Source organism: Bubalus kerabau, chromosome 21, assembly GCF_029407905.1.
Source record: "Bubalus kerabau isolate K-KA32 ecotype Philippines breed swamp buffalo chromosome 21, PCC_UOA_SB_1v2, whole genome shotgun sequence".
Classification (NCBI taxonomy): domain Eukaryota; kingdom Metazoa; phylum Chordata; class Mammalia; order Artiodactyla; family Bovidae; genus Bubalus; species Bubalus kerabau.
Genome location: NC_073644.1, coordinates 48,915,152 through 48,935,905, shown reverse-complemented (window position 1 = coordinate 48,935,905; position 20,754 = coordinate 48,915,152). Strand labels below are relative to the sequence as shown.

The 20,754-nt window shown below is 41.5% G+C and overlaps 1 protein-coding gene across 1 annotated transcript in view; it reads left to right on the top strand.

The window, feature by feature from the left end:
• Window positions 1–20,754, top strand: part of PSTPIP2 (proline-serine-threonine phosphatase interacting protein 2) — a 95,200-nt gene that overhangs the window by 45,813 nt on the left and 28,633 nt on the right. Inside the window, exons 3-5 of the mRNA XM_055559629.1 lie at window positions 9,416–9,493; window positions 17,586–17,620; window positions 19,034–19,140. Of these exons, the coding sequence (XP_055415604.1) occupies window positions 9,416–9,493; window positions 17,586–17,620; window positions 19,034–19,140 (220 nt within the window). The remainder of the gene's footprint in view (window positions 1–9,415; window positions 9,494–17,585; window positions 17,621–19,033; window positions 19,141–20,754) is intronic.

The following is a 20,754-nucleotide window of genomic DNA, read 5'->3' as shown; positions in this document are numbered from 1 at the left end:
GGAACCCTGGGATGTTTGGTATTCCTATGGACTAGAGAAAAAAACACACACAGGGAAAAGATAATAGCAGTTTGTCATGTATTATTTATTATTTTATCCCTGGATTGGGAAGATCCCCTGGAGGAGGGCATGGCAACCCACTCCAGTATTCTTACTTGGAGAACCCCATGGACAGAGGAGCCTGATGGGTCCATAGGGTCACAAAGAGTCAGACAGAACTGAAGCGACTTAGCATGCACACACATTTGTTATTTTTGTTCATGAAGTGTGAAAGTGAAACTATTATTTGCTCAGTGTCATGAGGTGTAATCACATACATTTATAACATATCTATGATATGGGACTAAATATGCCCTATATCTAAGGTGGTGGCCTTCTATCCCCCCAAAATGTTGAAGCCCCACCATGAACCTCTCTGGAATTTCTGGTAGGTGGCTCTACCTGCACAGGGGCAGCAAGGGTTAGGGAGAGATACTGCACTCCCCGGGGGACCTCCCTCTCCCTCTCTCTCAGATGCAGCTAGGACTGGGTCCCTCCGTGCTGTTTCAACCTGCATCTTGGAAGCTAGAAAGTCCCTGTCCTTGGTTGTACCAGATGGATTGCAGTAAATCCGTCTACACTCGTTTGCGCATGGACAGAACAGAGGCATGTCACACACTCCTCTGGAGTGGGCAGGAATGCTACCTTTCTTGATCTATATTGCCAATCCGGGGGCTGTGTCTCAGTGTGTGCCCTGTAGCTAACGAGTCCCCAGTAAGTCCCGGTAAGTCCTGGATGACTTACTGTAACACAGCAAGTAAGTAACAAAGCAGAGAAGCAATGTATCCAGTAAATTATAAATTGCCTTATCTTCTATCAGTGATGATATAGTTGATGACAACCACAACCAACCTCTGAACAGCCACAAAATAACAAATCACACACTGAGCACTTGCTGTGTGCTGCTCTCAGAGTTTTGTCTCAGGATCTTTTTATAATTGGGGTTTACAGATCCCTTTGAAATGGCCTCCTTTGACACAGTCAACTGCCTAAGGTATTATTATTTCCATTTTCTTTGCATGAAAATGCAGCTTTTTGAGATGAGATTGGATAAGTAACTTACCATGGGAACCTAGAAAGTCACAGAATCCAGAACAGCTCCAGAGGCTTCTCACGCAGACCCTGTGTTGATGACTTATCCACCGCAGGCAGAAGGGCAGGTGATTTCCAGGAGGCTGGGCTTGTTCTCAGCACAGAGGTTTCTCTCCCTCCCTTTTCCTTCTGTTTCATATTCTCACTCACCACACCCACTCCATCTATCCCAGCCAGAGAGATTATTAGTGAGTGTGTTTTGGATGTCTCTGCCTCTCCATCTTTACTCCATATTTCCCCACCTAGAATGTTCTCTTTTTTCTGCGACTCCTAAGTAGACTCTCCCCATCCTTCAAAGTCCAGGTCAAATTTCCTTCTCCTCCTCTTCTTCTTTTTTTTTTTCCTTTAAAGGCAGCATTCTACATAACACTCCAGCCTGAGGTCTTCCACTGGCTGGCAATTAAAATGAGCCTGTCTTATCTCTGGTAGCCCAGGCTTATGGACTCTCCTGCCCCTGAAACCCTTGATGGGGCCAGACATTACGTACTGAGCTCCTGATACGAGCAGGAAATGAGAAATATGAAAATGAGGATAGGGACTTCCCCGGCAGTCAGTGGTTAATAATCTGTCTTCCAATGCAGGGGATGTGGGTTCTTCCATCCCTGTTCAAGGAATTAAGATCACACATGCTGTGGGCAACTAAACCCATGTGCCACAACTCCTGAGCCTGCATGCTCTAGATAGAGTCTGTGCTCAGCAACGGAAAAAGCCTGCATATCTCAGTGAGAAACCCTTGAGCCGCAACAAGAGAGGCTTGTGTGCTGCAACTAGAGAAACCCCACGGGCTGCAACAAAGAGCCCAGGGCCTCAATGGAGACCCAGCGCAGCAAAAATTTTTTAAAAATGAGGCTAATCCTGCCGCAGAGGGTGGCTAAGGTGACTCAATGAGATTATATCCATAGTTGCCATTTACTGAAGGCGTATTAGTTATAATGGACAGAGGAGCCTCGTGGGCTACAGTCCATGGGGTCACAAAGAGTCAGCTACGACTGAGCGACTGCACAACAATAACTATTAGTTATAAGCTCCAACATTATTTAAATATATTATCTCATTTAATTCTCAAAATACCCCTGTATAGCAAGTTTTATCATCATTATTTTACAAGTGAAGAAACAGAGATTCAGAGATGTTATGTAACTTGCCTAAAATCAGACAGGTACTGAAGGGTTAGATCTGATTTCAAACCTAGGAAAGTTGGACCCTGGAATCTGTGCTGTTAACTGCTTCAGCATGCCAAGTATAGTACCTGGTACAGAGTAAGTGGTGGGTGAATGGTACCCATTACTAATATTGTTATATTAAGCCTAGAAGGTAGATAGAGAATATATCATTAAGTCTGTTTTACAGATGAGAAAGCTGAGGTTCAGTGGGGTTTGACTTGTCCAAGATTATGAAAGCAGTAAATAGTAGAGCCAGGACTTCTTGACCCCACGTCTAATTTTTTTTTCCACTTTATTTAGTGGTCTCCTAAGAATGTTGTGCATATATTCTTTGAAAAGAGGTTTCTCTGGGAACTGGGTGGTCAGATCAGCCCTCTTAACTGTGTGTTGCAACATGATGCTGAGTGGGGAGGAGGGAAGCGTGCTTGTGGAACCGCTTTGTGTGTGAAATTAGCAGCTGTAAGTATGGACTGAGGGATCCTAGCCACAGTGCTTTGGGGCTCTGGGCTCCTTCCACAAGCTCCTGTACTCCCCCTGTTCTTTTTCAGGGATAAGTCAACCTATCTTGATTACAGCTGTCCTTCTGGGGTCCTCACTGTAGGCCAGCCATCTCTCAGGATGGGCTTGAGAATGATAGATTGCCAAGGTGGGCGTGACGAGTTCCCTTAGATGTTAGCTTCTCATGATCAAGTTATAGCCAAACTATTATTACTATATGAGTTTCCTAGGGCTGCTGTAGCAAATTACCATGAATTGGGTGGCTTTAGACAACAGAAATTTATTCTCTCCTAATTCTCAAGGCCAGAAGTCCAAAATCAGGGTCTGCAGGCTCATGGGCTCATAAAGGCTCTAGTAGAGAGACTGTGTCTTTTTCTTAGCTTCTTGTGTTGAATGAATCCTTGGTTTGCAGCTTCTAACTCCAGTCTCTCTTATCATCACATGTCATTCTTCTCCTGTGTCTTCCTGTCATCTTCATATTGAATTAAGTGAAAGTGAAAGTTGCTCAGACGTGTCCAAGTCTTTGTGACCCCTTGGACTATACAGTTCTGGGAATTCTCCAGGCCAGAATACTGGGGTGAGTAGCCTTTCCCTTTCTGGTTGGGGATCTTCCCAACCCAGGGATCAAACCCAGGTCTCCCACATTGCAGGCGGATTCTTTACCAGCTGAGCCACAGGGAAGCCCTCTTCTGTTACGTATATATTATTTTGTACATTTTTATTACAGCCCTTGTTACATGGACCTCATATTCAGATGAAAGTACTGGTTTACGTTCCTTGCTGTCCCTCACCCATGCGCTCTTCTAGGCAGGCCCCATATTTTGGCCACCTCTATGTTCTCCCAGTGTGATGCCTGGCACATAGTAGATGTTCAGTAAATGACAAATTAATGAGCAGATGAGAGGGAAATTTTGGATAGTTGGTAGGAGGGTGATCTAGATAAAGCCTACTTATTTGGGTGTGATTTTTGCAAAGTCCTAGTGATTCCTTCATTGGCTGCAGGTCCCTGGACTCCACCACTTCCCATTGGCAGTGTTTCTCAATCTTGTGGTTATTCACCTGATTTCATGAAGATGAAGTTGTAGGTTCATTTTTATCAAAGCTTCTTGTTTTCTTCAAAGAACACACTGTTGTGCCTGCTGGAACTCATTACCGTCATCATTCAGTATCTGTGGGGGATTTTTCCAGGATCCCCCAAGATCTACAGCTGCTCAAATCTTGTATAAAATGGGGTACTATTTGCATATAACCTACGTACACCCCCCTGGATACTTGAAGTCATCTTTGCTGCTGCTGCTGCTGCTAAGTCGCTTCAGTCGTGTCCGACTCTGTGCGACTCCATAGATGGCAGCCCACTAGGCTCCTCTGTCCCTGGGATTCTCCAGGCAAGAACACTGGAGTGGGTTGCCATTTCCTTCTCCAATGCATGAAAGTGAAAAGTGAAAATGAAGTCGCTCAGTCGTGCCCGACTCTTAGCGACCCCATGGACTGGAGCCTGGTTACTTATAATACCTAATCCAATGTAAATGCTATGCAAATAGTTGCCAGTATGTGCACATTCAAGTGTTGCTTTTTGAAACTTTCTGGAATTTTTCCCCCAAATAGTTTTCATCCTCGGTTGGTTGAATCTGTGAATGTGAAATCTGCAGTTGCAGAATCCAAGGTTGTAGAGGGCTGACTATACTTGTCAGATTCTAGGACTCTCCATGGGATCAGATGCTGTCTGAGGTGAGTTCAGATTCCTGGTGCCTTAGTGCTAGAAGAAAGGAATTGAGTAAATTCTGCTCCTGGAAACCACAAAGGATTATCAAGAAATCTTCAGGATATAATTCTGAAAAGATAAAATATATGTATTCTATATAAATATTTTTAATGAAAATAGCCTTAATTCCTTTTTACATGTAAAAATACTAAATGTTCATTGCAGAGGATCATAAAGAGCCTCATTCAGGTTAAGTTATTTAATTAATGAAAGAATACTTTAAGTATCTAGGAAGGGAAACAAGCCAAATTCCCAAAACAGGAACGGACAGCAGGGAAACTGGATCGCCTTGGTCTTCTCTTCAATGACAGAAGCCAATGGAACAAGTTTAACAGAGTTCTGAGGGAAAGTTTTAGAACATTCATTACACCAGCAAGGGTATCATTTAAATATAAATGCCACGCCATCATCAAAAAGTCTGCAAATAATAAATGTTGGAGAGAGTGTGCAGAGAAAGGCATTCTCACACACGGTTGGTGGGAATGTAAATTGGTGCAGGTACTATGAAGAACAGTATGGAGGTTCCTTAAAAATCTAAAAATACTGTGTGATCCAGCAGTCCCCTTCCTGAGCATATATCCAGAAAAGATGAAAACTCTAATTTGAAAAGACACATGTACCCCAGGGTTCATTGCAGCACAATTTACAATAGACAAGACATGGAAGCAACCTAAATGTCCACAGACAGAGGAATGAATGAAGAATACGTGGTACATACACAAACGGAATACCACTCAGCCATAACAAAGAATGAAATAATGCCTTTTGCAGCCACATGGATGGACCTAGAGATTATCACAGTAAGTGAAGTAAGACAGAGAAAGACGAATATTCTATGATATCACTTACATGTGGAATCTTAAAAAATATGATACTAATGAGCCTATTTACAAAATAGAAACAGACTCACAGACATAGAAAACAAACTTAAGGTTACCGAAAGAGAAAGGTGGGGAAAAGGCAGGGAAGAAGATAAATTGGAAGTATGAGGTTAATAGTTATGTATTACTATTTATAGAATAGATAAACAATAGTCACCTCCTATATAGCACAGGGAACTATATTCAGTATCTTGTAATAACCTGTAATGGAAAAGAATCTGCAAAATAATATATAGGTAGATGTATAACTAAATCACTTTGCTGTATGCCTGAAACTGATACAACATGGTAGATCAACTGTGCTTCAATAAAAAATAATAATTTCAAATATGAAGGCCGTAGGTAGATGGCCTCAAATATGAAAGAACTCAGGAAATACTGATGCCCTCCCTTCTGAGCCATTTTGGTGAAAGATCATGAATTGATGAAATCCAGCCAACCAAGAAATGAACCAGAATACAAATTGTAGGGATGGAAAAGTGATGGTAACAGGACTGGTAGTCAGCATCTCATTTATTTTAATAAACAACTAGGGGAATTATGATTGGAGAACAGTGTGTGTTATAGATGCAAATTAAGTAAAAATAATGTAAAATTTTGAGAAGGAGATGGAGGTACAGTAGTGCTAATCCTTTCACCACAGGCTGTCAAGTGTCTGAAACTAAGACTGAAATAGATCATTAAAACATTTTAATGTCTCAGTCCCCTTAATTATTTTCATAAACTCCTTTTTAACTTTGGAAGGGTCTTTTAGGAATTAATTTTTCCTGTGCTAGAGAAACGACCGTTTGAAATCCAGCAATTCCTTCAGCTTCCTTTCAGTTTCCTTTTCTTCTGTGAAATTTAGCTAAAATTAGGCTTGATACTTTATTTTTATATTATGTTATTTATTTTTAAAATTTTTGCTGTGCTGGGTCTTTGTGGTGGTGCATGGGCTTTCTACTAGTTGCAGTGTGCGAGGGCGTCTCCTGTGGTGGAACACGGGATCTAGCGTGCGCAGGCTCAGTAGTTACGGTCTGCAGCCTCTCGAGTTGAGGTGCATTGGCTCCATAGCCGCAGCATATGCGCTCAGTTGCCCCGCACTATGCGGGATCTTAGTTCCCTGAGCAGGGATTGTACCCATATCCCCTGCATTGGAAGGCAAATTCTTAACCAGTGGACCACCACGGAAGTCCCAGTACTTTATTTTTAAATAGTGTATAGAATATAGCTTTTAGAATTGATGCTTTTGAACTGTGGTGTTGGAGAAGACTCTTGAGAGTCCCTTGGACTGCAAGGAGATCCAACCAGTCCATCCTAAAGGAAATCAGTCCTGAATATTCATTGGAAGCACTGATGCTGAAGCTGAAACTCCAATACGTTGGGTACCTGGTAAGAACTGACTCCTTGGAAAAGACCCTGATGCTGGAAAAGATTGAAGGTGGGAGGAGAAGGGCATGACAGGATAAGATGGTTGGACGGCATCACCAACTCAATGGACATGAGTTTGAGTAAGCTCCAGGAGTTGGTGATGGCCAGGGAAGCCTGGAGTGCTGCAGTCTATGGGGTTGCAAAGAGTTGGACACGACTGAGCAACTGAGCTGAACTGATAGAATATAGTCTCATTCTTTTAAAATTACTCATGCCTATCTGTCCATCCATCCTGCTTGCATATCTGTGTAAAGGAATGCCCATTACAATCATCACCGAATGTTAATACTAATTATTTTTAGTTGGTGGATTTTGGACAGTTTGTTGCTTTCTTCTTGTATTTTTCTTTTTGCTTATTTTTGAGCAATAAGCATGTATCATTTTAATAAAGTGGATAAGGTTATTATTTAGAAAAGACAGATGAGAGTGGGAGAAACTATATAACATGTAAGAATAAAAATTGATATGTATAATATATGAAGAACTTCTACAAAACAATAGGAAAAAGGTAAAATGTTCAGTTAAAAAATTGGGGTGATATGCCTATGTAACTCATAAAATAACATACAGAAATAAATATATAAAATGCATAATCACTGAAATCAAGGAAAAGTAAATTTAAATGAGACCTTTTTTTCAAACCTCTCTTACTAAAGTCTAGTGAGGACTGATAATATACAGTGGAGAGGGTTTCTGGGAATGGGAGTGCTTGCACACTTTTGGTGAAAATATAAATTGAGAAGGCTCTTTTGGAGGGCAATTCAACACTGTTTTCCAACATTTAAAAGATATATTCTTCTGATCTAGTAAATCCACTTTCTCAGAAGTCCTAGCTTAGCTAGAGAAACATTCTCAGAGATGCCCATGAATATCTGCCTGAGGATGTTCATTTAAGTCTTCTTGGCAGTAGTGAAAAGCAAAGCAATTAGGGTGATCTTGAACTGTGGAAGATGCCTAATTATGAACATGGTAGCTGGCATGTACTGATAAAGAAAGATCTATGTGACAGATCTATTACTAGGTGAAAAACAGAACAGCAAATAATAGAATGACCTCAGTTATGTAACTAGAAAAAGCTGAGTGTTTGTGAGAGATGACTATGGAAATGCAGAGAAAGACTGGGAGGATACACAGCAGTCTTAGCAGTGGTTCCTCCCAGGGAGGGCCGTGGGGTTGGGGGAGAGCATGAAGGGAGGCGTTTGTGTTTTATTTCATATGACTTTGTGTTGTTTGAATCTTTTGGTGTGAGAATGTATTCATATAATACTTTAAAAAAATGTTTAACTTGGGTATATGAACCTAAAGGTCCATAACTTGATAGTAGGATTTAGATAAAACTGGGGCTGAGACACAACGTGGAAATGGTGACAGAGGCTGTGGGGAGCAGGAAAGGGGGAAAGGGGATATTTTGTGCTTTAGACAGACCCATAATACCACACCAAGTAACAACGTTCCTGTGAGACATGCTGACTGCAGGGTTTCTATTGTGAAATTCTCATCTCCTTGGTACAGTTTAGTTACATATTTGAATTGACCGTGAACAGAGAACTCTAAGGGCTTCCCTTGTGGCACAGCTGGTAAAGAATCTGCCCACAATGCGGGAGACCTGGGTTCGATTCCTGGGTTGGGAAGATCCCCTGGAGAAGGGAAAGGCTACCTACTCCAGTATTCTGGCCTAGAGAATTCTATGGACTGTATAGCCCATGTGGCCACAAAGAGTCAGACACAACTGAGCAACTTTCACAACATAAGATGTCCTTCAATAGGTGAACAAATAAACAAACTGTAGTATAGCTTTACAATGGATTATCATTCATCAATAAGAAGAAATGGGCTATCCAGCCACAAAAGGACATGGGAGAATCTTAAAAGCATATTGCTAAGTAAAAGAAGTCAGCCTGAAAAAGCTACATACCATGTGATTCCAACTATGTGACATTCTGGAAAAAACAGAACTATGGAGACAACAAAAAGGAGAACTCTATGGGGCTTCCCTGGTGACTCAGTGAGTAAAGAATCTGCCTGTAATGCAGGAGACCTCTTAGGTTCGTAAAAGGATACTCATAGAGAAGATGGGAGGGGTGGGCCTAAGGAGTGCAGCATTTGACGGCAATATCTTTTACTTCACTTAAAATGTATATATTTCATATTTGTATAGATTTGTGTAAACTATAAACATATATATATACATATATACCACATTACAGAATAATTTTCAAAACTCTGATCCAAAAAGATGTATATATATATATATATATATATATATATATATATATATATAGTTTTGAAAATTATTCTGTAATGTAGTAACCTGTGCTGGTCAAGGGACTGTACTTGGTTTGGCCTTAATTATTCATGCTATACACTTTTTGCTGGAGAAGAACACCATAGAGATGGAAGTCACTGGTCTTTTACAATTCTTCCTGGTTCTGTAGTAGGAGTTTCACATTTTAGAGAATTGTGAGCTTCTATGTAAAATGTGCAGTTTTGCCTTCAAGGGAAGTGCCATGTGTCATAAATAAGAATCAGCCCTGAGAAGGACTCAGAACTCTCTCTCCTGTTCTCCTTAGGGCATCAATTGAAGAGAAATATGGCAAAGATCTGCTCAGCCTCACTAGGAAGAAGCCATGTGGACAGTCTGAGACCAAGTAGGTTCCATGTTTCTTTCTGGTTTCCAGGTTGTCTGATACCACTCAGGAGCCCCGTCACTTCATCAGACAGACCTGGCCAGTAGAGTGAAATGTGTTGGGTGAAAAAAATGTTTACTTCTTTTTCTTATTTCTAGTTGTGAAAAATAGAAATACAGAAAGAAATCTAAAATGAACTACGAAGCCATAACTCAATATTTTCTAAACTTTCCTTTGAAGTCCTTTTCTGTATATACTTTTTATAGGTAGAATTATGCATAATTTTATGCTAGAAATCCAGTAGAGTGTATTATTGTTTTGTATATATATTTGTATATGTGTACATATTATATGAAACACATAGTTTGTAATTGTTACGAGAGACTGTCTTTGCATCATTTCATAGTTCTCACCGTTGATGTGAGGATTCTGTACCTTGATTATTCATTCTTCCATCATTCGTTGAACACTTTTGAGGATACAGAGATGTCCAGACATGGTGCCTGTTTTGGGAATACAGTCCCTCATTTGCAAGGCTGACTTGGGCAATCATATGGGATCGCAAATGTAGATAGCTTCAGAACTGGTTTACTATCTTTGTGTTGATATGTCATGTCTGACTCTGTGCGACCCCACGGACTGTAGCCTGCCAGGCTCCTCTGTCCGTGGGATTCTCCAGGCAAGAATACTGGAGTAGGTAGCCCTTTTTTTCTCCAGGGATCCTCCCGACGCAGGGATCAAACCCACATCTCTTGCATTTCCTTCATTACCAGGAGGATTCTTACTCTTTGCTGTCACTATTTGAAATTCTTAGTGATTTATAAACAAAGAATGGCACATTTTTGTTTTGCAGTGGGCCTCACAAGTTATGTAGATATTCCTATGCACGTGGAAATTTCTAGATTCCTTCCATACGTAGCATACTGAGGGAGACTTGGGGAAAATCGTTTAGGCAGACTTTTGCAGATCTCTGCAAATGTAATCGTACCTCAGGCTGTCGTGCACACTGCTTTGTGCTGTAGACAGCGGCAAACCTGCCTTGAGGTCTGTGTCTGCTCAGAGGCAATATTGGGGCAGACAAGACATTGCCCTTCCCTTTCTCTTCTCTTGATCCTAAGACACATACACCCACACCCGCACACCCACTCATCCCAGGTTGCAAAGTACTGGATTACTGAGGAGGAGGAAAACATTGGGAGATATTCAAAGTATTAATAGTTACTATAATAACTATTATATATAATATATATATTATATTATATATATTATATATATTATATATATATACAAATTATATATATATATACAAATATATATATACTGCAAATTATATATAATAGTTAAGTCTTAAAAAGGGGCCGCTGCATCTGTGGCTCAGTGGTAAGGAATCTGCCTGCCCATGCAGGAGACTCTGGTTCAATCCCTGAATCAGGAAGATCCCCTGGAGAAGGGAAGGGCAACCCACTCCAGTATTCGTGCCTGGAGAATTCCATGGACAGAGAAGCTTGGCAAGCTACAGTCCATGGGGTCACAAAGAGTTGGACCCAACTGAGCGACTGAGCATGCTGCAAGCCTTAAAAAACATGTTACCCTCAAACATAGGTCATTAGTACATGGAGAATTTTTTGTTGATTATATTATTTGATTATATTATTTATCTTTCTGATGTTTTAAATGTAAAAACACACTGAAAATTAAAAAGGCAAACATAATGAATGGCTGTGAATCCATCACTTAAACTTAACAATTATTCATACTCATCATATTTTCTTAATGTAATTTTTTTATGAATTTAAATCTGGAGTGAACTAGATTTTACTAGTAATTAGCCATGTTTATAGACCCAGATAATCACGATGGTGTGATCACTGACCTAGAGCCAGACATCCTGGAATGTGAAGTCAAGTGGGCCTTAGAAAGCATCACTATGAACAAAGCTAGTGGAGGTGATGGAATTCCAGTTGAGCTATTCCAAATCCTGAAAGATGATGCTGTGAAAGTGCTGCATTCAATATGCCAGCAAATTTGGAAAACTCAGCAGTGGCCACAGGACTGGAAAAGATCAGTTTTCATTCCAATCCCAAAGAAAGGCAATGCAAAGAATGCTCAAACTACCGCACAATTGCACTCATCTCACATGCTAGTAAAGTAATGCTTAAAATTCTCCAAGCCAAGCTTCAGCAATATGAGAACTGTAAACTTCCAGATGTTCAAGCTGGTTTTAGAAAAGGCAGAAGAAACAGATCAAATTGTCAACATCCTCTGGATCATGGAAAAAGCAAGAGAGTTCCAGAAAAACATCTATTTCTGCTTTATTGACTATGCCAAAGACTTTGACTGTGTGGATAACAATAAACTGTGGAAAATTCTGAAAGAGATGGGAATACCAGACCACTTGAACTGCCTCTTGAGAAATCTATATGCAGGTCAGGAAGCAACAGTTAGAACTGAACATGGAACAACAGACTGGTTCCAAATAGGAAAAGGGGTATGTCAAGGCTGTATATTGTCACCCTGCTTATTTAACTTCTGTGCAGAGTACATCATGAGAAACGCTGGACTGGAAGAAACACAAGCTGGAATCAAGATTGCCGGGAGAAATATCAATCACCTCAGATATGCAGATGACACCACCCTTATGGCAGAAAGTGAAGAGGAACTCAAAAGCCTCTTGATGAAAGTGAAAGTGGAGAGTGAAAAAGTTGGCTTAAAGCTCAACATTCAGAAAACGAAGATCATGGCATCGGGTCCCATCACTTCATGGGAAATAGATGGGGAAACAGTGAAAACAGCCTCAGACTTTATTTTTCTGGGCTCCAAAATCACTGCAGATGGTGACTGCAGCCATGAAATTAAAAGACGCTTACTCCTTGGAAGGAAAGTTATGACCAACCTAGATAGCATATTGAAAAGCAGAGACATTACTTTGCCAACAAAGGTCCGTCTAGTCAAGGCTATGGTTTTTCCTGTGGTCATATATGGATGTGAGAGTTGGACTGTGAAGAAGGCTGAGCGCCGAAGAATTGATGCTTTTGAACTGTGGTGTTGGAGAAGACTCTTGAGAGTCCCTTGGACTGCAAGGAGATCCAACCAGTCCATTCTGAAGGAAATCAGCCCTGGGATTTCTTTGGAAGGAATGATACTAAAGCTGAAACTCCAGTACTTTGGCGACCTCATGCTAAGAGTTGACTCATTGGAAAAGACTCTGATGCTGGGAGGGATTGGGGGCAGGAGGAGAAGGGGACGACAGAGGATGAGATGGCTGGATGGCATCACTGACTCGATGGACGTGAGTCTGGGTGAACTCCCGGAGTTGGCGATGGACAGGGAGGCCTGGCATGCTACGATTCATGGGGTTGCAAAGAGTCGGACATGGCTGAGCAACTGAACTGAACTGATAGATGAAACTCTGAGTTCTATCGTTGGTCATTGTCACAGACATGTCACTGTTTCTAGGCTCTTTCAGGGGACAGATTTTATTTTGTTTATTATTTATTTATCTATTTGGCAGTCTTGGGTTTTAATTGCAGCCAGCAGACTCCCTAGTTGTGCTGCATGACTTAGTTGCTCCCTGGTATATGGGATCTTTGCTCCCCAACCAGGGGTTGAACCCATGACCCCTGCATTGCAAGACATATTCTTAACCACTGGATTACTGGGGAAGTCCCAGGGGACAGATTTTAAAAGCTTGAGTTCATATTGATATGTCTAATTCAAATTTAATTTATAATTCACTTCTTTTATTTTATATTTATTTCCTCTTAACATAGAAAATCTTGGTTCCTGACAACATTAGCATAATTATTGGCTTTCTATGACAATATATATTAAAATGTTTCAAAATGATATTAATACAGCTACTAACAATGAAACTTCTGAATGAAACATTTCTTTACAGTGCTTTTTGCAGTTCCTCTTGCAGTTCCTCTTGACCTTGTATACCACTAAGAATATTGTTTTCTAAGGTCACTTACGGAGAAGGCAATGGCACCCCACTCCAGCACTCTTGCCTGGAAAATCCCATGGATGGAGGAGCCTAGTAGGCTGCAGTCCATGGGGTCGTTAAGAGTAGGACACGACTGAGTGACTTCACTTTCACTTTTCACTTTCATGCATTGGAGAAGGAAATGGCAACCCATTCCAGTGTTCTTGCCTGGAGAATCCCAGAGATGGGGCAGCCTGGTGGGCTGCCGTCTATGGGGTTGCACAGAGTCGGACAGGACTGAAGTGACGTAGCAGTAAGGTCACTTAAAATACTATTTTCTCTGTGTGATTATGTAAGCAGTTTCATATACAGTTAAGTTTGTTTGTTTGTTTTAAATGTTCAGATCACATGAGATCAGTCACTCAGTCGTGTCCAACTCTTTGCGGCCCCGTGAATCGCAGCACGCCAGGCCTCCCTGTCCATCACCAACTCCCGGAGTTCACTGAGACTCACGTCCATCGAGTCAGTGATGCCATCCAGCCATCTCATCCTCTGTCGTCCCTTCTCCTCCTGCCCCCAATCCCTCCCAGCATCAGAGTCTTTTCCAATGAGTCAACTCTTTGCATGAGGTGGCCAAAGTACTGGAGTTTCAGCTTTAGCATCATTCCTTCCAAAGAAATCCCAGGACTGATCTCCTTCAGAATGGACTGGTTGGATCTCCTTGCAGTCCAAGGGACTCTCAAGAGTCTTCTCCAACACCACAGTTCAAAAGCATCAATTCTTCGGCAGTCAGCCTTCTTCACAGTCCAACTCTCACATCCATACATGACCACAGGGAAAACCATAGCCTTGACTAGACGAACCTTTGTTGGCAAAGTAATGTCTCTGCTTTTGAATATGCTATGTAGGTTGGTCATAACTTTCCTTTTTCTTGCATGGTTTAGCTTCATGTTTTTGAGTATGTAAAACATTTCCATATTCACATCAGACCTACATACTATTAGGGTTAGGTAAGTTTCATTCAAGGACAGTTTCTGTAGTTTCAAGGAAGAAGGGGCCAAAAAAAAAAAAAAAAAAAGAAGAGGTCAGTGGATCTAAAGTCTTGTTTATCATAAAGAAATCATAAGTCATTTGGAAAGATATCCAAAAAGTTTTTAGGTGATGTGAGGGAAAATAGCCATGTTCTTTCACATAGTATTGCTTGGAAAACATATTTAGCAGAATGAGTCTGATGCAAAGTGGTATTTCTTATATTCTTGTGTGTTTGATTTATAACTTGGTAAATTTTTCAAGAGACTCTAGCACCAATCTCTTCTGTGAAAAAAGCTCGTCAGTTTTCCTTCTAAGAATTTCTCAGAGAGGAAGGTGAATAGGATATGAGACCTGCAGACTATGATTCCAAGGTTGAAGTGAAAGGCCATTCAGGTACTTCCGGTTTTGTCACCTCCAGGATGCTCTTTAGGAAGATTTCCTCAATGAACGTGCACAACTTTGCTTGTTCAGGGCCTAGGTAGGATTTTTTTCTGCCTCATCGACCACTTTGAGAGACTTCGTAGCTTCTGGTGGGCCCTTTTAGGGTTTAAGGCCAAAGTGTTTGTAAGAGTGGCGGGATATTTTCTCTTCCCACAGTTAAGGAGAACACCTGGGAGGAGGGGGCAGGGACACTGTGAGAACACCATCCCCAAAGTCCACATTCACTCCTCGGATTGTTGTCACCATCTAAACGCAGGAGCAGCAATGAAGTGATGTTGCAGGACAACAACTGCTGCTGCTGCTGCTAAGTCACTTCAGTCGTGTCCGACTCTGTGCGACCCCAGAGACGGCAGCCCACCAGGCTCCTCCGTCCATGGGATTTTCCAGGCAAGAGTGCTGGAGTGGGGTGCCATTGCCTTCTCCGGTGGGACAACAAAGCTGATGACAAATAAAGAGAGTTTGGGCTGCTCTATTAGTGGCCTTTTAACCAGTCACTTAGGTTGGGGGAAAAAAATTTAGACTCTGAACAGACTTCATCTCTGTCACTTTCCAGCTCCACAGCTCATTATGGGGAAAGACTTCCAATTCTATCTGAGGCCAAGACCAGCTTTCTCTCTCACTAATTCCAGTCTTAAGTCTGCTCTTGAGTGAGGCTCATGCATCTTACTGGACCAGTTGTGCGTTTGTTTAGATATGGACACTTTCTAGTGCATTTTCCTTGAGAAATTGTATCATAAGGCAGGGAAAGTGTACAGAGACTGTGCAGTTAACGTTTTTCTGCTTAATGTGTTGGTAATAATTGGGAATGTTTGTATGAGAAAAGGCAGGGCGACATAAGGACTCTTTGTTTGAGGTGAATAAGCAGAATGGGAAAAATGAGGTGTAGTTAAAAAGAAGGGGCCAAAAAAAAAGAAGAGGCCAGCCGAAAGATACAAGGCTTTTTAGTTTGTAAGATAGCAGAACTTGCCACCTACATGTATATGTATAGAATACAATCCGTGATCCTACGCTGTTGTGGCTATGGGCTGGGACCATGACTTCACTTAGTCCCATTTCTTCTTGAGTGGCTGGAGTGATCCCAGTGAGGTCTGCATTCGTGAGGGCAGTGATGAGCAAGAGAATCCCGAGAGCCACTTCACCTCAAAAGGAAGCTTGTTAAGAAAGTGTAGGACGGGAAGAACTAAAACCACGGGCAAGGGGAGCTATAAGGGAGGAGGAGCCATGGGAGAGAAGGGAGGAAATTGAGAGAAGGTATGAACGGTGAGTCATGGTCTTCTCCACAGAAACTGTGAAGTAAGAAATGTGTCTTGTTTTAAGCTGCTAAATTTGTGGTAGTTTGTTCTTCTGTGATAGAGCACTGTATTCATGACTGTCTCTTCCGTTGAGACTCTTAAGTCTGTGGCAATGTCTGTCTTGTACCACTGAATCACCAACATCTGACACCATGCCTGGTCCATAGTTTATGTGCAATAAGCATGTGAGGACTGAAGAATGGATGGAAAAGGAGGTGATCGGGAATCCCTCTTTTATTGGCTTTTATCCATATTTTGGGCTGGATGAATCACAAGCTGGAATCAAGATTGCTGGGAGAAATATCAGCAACCTCAGACATGCAGATGATACCATGGCCGAAAGTGAAGAGGAATTAAAGAGCCTCTTGATGAGAGTGAAACAGGAGAGAGAAAAAACTGGCTTAAAACTCAACGTTCAAAAAACTAAGATCATGGCATCTGGTCCCATTATTTCATGGCAAATAGAAGGGGAAAAAGTGGAAGCAGTGACAGATTTTATTTCACCGTGCACGGTGACTGAGGCCATGAACTTAAAAGATGCTTGCTCCTTGGAAGGAAAGCTATGACAGACTGAGACAGTGTATTTAAAAGCAGAGACATCACTTTACCGACAAAGGTCTTTCTAGTCAAAGCTATGGTTTTTCCAGTAGTCATGTATGGATGTGAGAGTTGCAGCATAAAGAATGCCGAAGAATTGATGCGTTCAAACTGTGGTGCTGGAGAAGACTCTTGAGAGTGCCTTGGACTGCAAGGAGATCAAACCAGTCAATCCTAAAGGAAATCAACCCTGAATATTCATTGGAAGGACTGATGCTGAAACTCCAATACTTTGGCCACCTTATGCAAAGAGCCAACTCATTGGCAAAGACCCTAGTGCTGGGAAAGACTGAAGCAAATGGAGAAGAGGGTGACAGAGGATGAGATGGTTAGATAGCTTCACCAACTCAATGGATGTGAATCTGAGCAAACTCTGGAAGATAGTGAAAGACAGGGAAGCCTGGCGTGCTGCAGCCCATGGGGTTGCAAAGAGTTGGACATGACTTAGCAACTGAACAACAAAAACAACATCCATATTTCTAATTATCATACTTTAAGGAATAATTTGTATCATTATGAGAAATGGATCATAACTCCTATATTATCCTTGGGGAAAATGAAGCATAAAGAATTTTGGCATCTGGCTCTACCCAGATGGACAGTAAAGCATTTATGATGCTTGGGCCTGGGACTGAGGGGCAATAGAGAGGAAACTGGACTGAAGAAGCATTGATCTTTTGTTGTCTTCTCAAGCTCATGGGCAAAGATCAGATCACAGGCTATCAGTTAAGATGTAGGCTGGGAGAAACATGCAGTGGCATTATAATAAGGTTATACAGCCAATTTCCAGAACTGAAGCTATACATGTGCTTTTATTTTTTTTTAGCACCCTGAAGCGAGCCCTTGAAGTCTTCAAGCAGCGTAAGTGATTCCTTAAAAATGCATTTGCTGTCCTTGGTGAGCTCTGTGTTTGTCATTGCAGCTGCGTTTTAACTTGAACAGCTCATACTGGTTTAAAAAATAAAATAGAGCGACTTGGTGATAAATAGCCCTTCAGAATTGAAATGAGTTGGAGAACTGTCTACACCTGCATTTCATGATGTGCATTTGACTCATTTCAGGCAGTGGTTCTCACACTGGGAATCCAGGGTGAGGCCCTGGCACTGGTCTTCAGGGGGTCCTGTCCATTTCTAGCATTCCCTGGGCCTGTGACTCAGAGTTTAAGGCCTTTAAATTTTCTGTTCTTAGTGCCTGCAAGCTAAGGACTTTAACATGGCACAGTATGTGCTTAACATGTTTCTGTAGCTAGTTGAGTGGTGCTAGATATCTTTCCATTTCATTTCATATAGATCTGCCTCACTCTTATATTTAACTTTTTTTATTCTACAAAATGCCATGTTTCCTCTCAAAAAGTGGTAAATTTCCCCCCACCCACAGTACTGTTTTTTTCCTATGCTTGCCAATACCAAGAATGTTCGAACTTTAACAATTTTTTTCCAAACTGAAGGATAAAAAGTGATATATTTCTGGATTTTAAAAATTTTGTGTTTTTTTTTTCCAGTAATTTTAAGGCTGAATATGTTTTCAAATGTTAACTGGCCATTTGGCCAATCTTTTTAAAAATTTCATGCTTTTTAACCATTTTAAAACCCTGGAATATATATATTTATTTTGATTTGAAGTTCTTTTAATATAGCTATTTACTCTGTTGTGTAAATTGCAGTTTTTTTTTCTAGTTTTTTGGGTCTCTTCTAACCTTATTCCAAGTTATTTTGACACACACAAGTTCAAATTTTTTTCTTAGATCATATCTGTCAATCTTTCTATCTTTAATGCCATCTATAATTTGTATCCTTGGAACAAGAAAAATAAAAATTTCAGTTCTTCTATTAGAAAGGTAAGTCATGCTCTTTACAAAGATCTCAGAAAATAAAGGGAAAAATACCAATAATCATTCTATCCAGAGAGAAATTTCTTACAGGCTCATGAGATGTTAGAGATGGGAAGAACCTTAGAGTCCTGTAATGAGAAATAGGATTGAATTTGAAATTGTAGTGGGTTTAGTACTGTGTGCTAGCATGCAAGCTCCGTGAGCTTCTCCCCTGCCTTGGGCACACACCAGGTTAGTGCAGCTCGTGGTGGAAAGCTACACTAAAGCTTTGCTGGCTTCAGGGTAATGCTGGGTATGTGGAGGGTCTTAATAAATGTTGGTGACCAAGTGAAGCAGGTTAACTTTACCACGTGCCCAAGAGTTCTGTCTGTATTTTAACTTTTTATATGGTTTCTTTGATTTGAATTCAGACATGTGGGGTTTGTTTTTTATTCTTTTTGCAGAAGTAGACAATGTGGCACAAAGTCACATCCACCTTGCACAGACTCTAAGAGAAGAAGCCAGGAAGATGGAGGAATTCAGGGAAAAGCAAAAGTCACAACAAAAAAAGGTTAGATTTATGTGTTATATGGTTTATGCGGCTGGGTTGGGTTTATGTGTTATATCTTACATGTATTAAGATGTTGCCTTTCTTCCAGCAGAAAACTCCAGGCTTGTTTTCTCACTGACCTCCTTAGCTCAGCTCCCAATCTCAAGCGTCCACACTCGTCTTTTAACCTATGAGATTATTTATCAGGAACCATGTGGGCACTCAGTCTAGACAGGGATGCCTCTGTGCCCATTTACATGCTAGGGCAGTTCTTTTTTAACTTGTTGCAAGAATCAGAGGTCCAGCTTGCTTTCCTGTTCTATCGGCTGCTGCTGTTTAAACTATGACTGGAAAGGGGAAGCCCTGTTTTCATAAGGGTCTAACACATCCAAGGTGGTGGGTGTTCAGTTCACATTCCTCCTCCTGGTCAAGGTGATATGGATGGGTAAGAAGTGGAGGGGACTCAGTTCTCCCTGGAGACCAGAATGTAGTCCAACTGCCCTATTTTACAAATAGGGATACAGAGGTCCTGGGAAATTCAAGTCCTTTTGGCTTCAAAACGGATGTTATACAGGCTCTTTTTCCTTGATGGGCAGGAGGTGGGAGTGAACAAGAGTTAATAAAACTGGCAAACATTTAGGAAGTTACAAGGATCAAGACAAGAAGTGCAGATTTATATTAAAGTGTTCCTTAGACTAGACCAGCCTCTGTTTTGTCTCCCTTCTGTTTTGGTCCTAAAAGATTTGATTTTTTTCGCTGTGCTGAGTCTTTGTTGCTGCAAGGGCGTTTCTCTAGTTGTGTTGCATGGGCTTCTCATGGCAGTGGCTTCTCTCGTTGTGGAGCATAGGCTCTAGGGCCCGCAGGCTTCAGTAGTTACAGCTCGAGGGCTCTAGAGCGCAGGCTCAGTAGTTGTGGTGCGTGGGCTTAGTTGCTCCAAGGCACATGGAATCTTCCCAGACCAGGTATCGAACCCGTGTCCCTGCAAAGGCAGACAGATTCTTATCCACTGTGCCACCAAGGAAGTCTCCACAGAACTTTTCTTTAATATCTTGTCTCCAAGGTTGGCATGAACTTCATGTGAGAGAGAAACTCTTCACTATGTAGCATCTGAACACGCCCACCCAGGTCTCTCCAGACAGCTCTGCATGGACTTCTTGGCGATCTTTCTTCATCCTGGCCCTTTACTGTCTGGAAGTCATGTCTGCAGTGTATATATCCAGTTAACAGCTGATTTTACCCATGCCTCAATCCCAGCAACTTTGCCTGTGGTTCTAAATCAGAGTCTAATTCCAACCTCCCTTGTGGCGACTTGACATTTGGAGTGGGCGGAGGCATCTTAAGAGCCTGACTACCTTCTATATACTGTCATTTCATAAGCCGCCCTGGCAGCTGTGCCTCTTCTCGGAAGGAAGGGTAGAAACTAACAATTAAGGAACACCATGTCGGGTGTTTTCAGACAAATTCAAGGTTCAAGTATCAGGTTTGAGGGGCACATCTGGCCCAAAGTATATGTGTATTACACCCATCTATCTATTGGATGGTCAGACTCTTTATGTCTGCCATTGCAAACCCTGCCTGTTCTCCAAAGGGTTTACAATTTTTCAGCCTTCGACAGCCAGTGTCTGTGCACACATG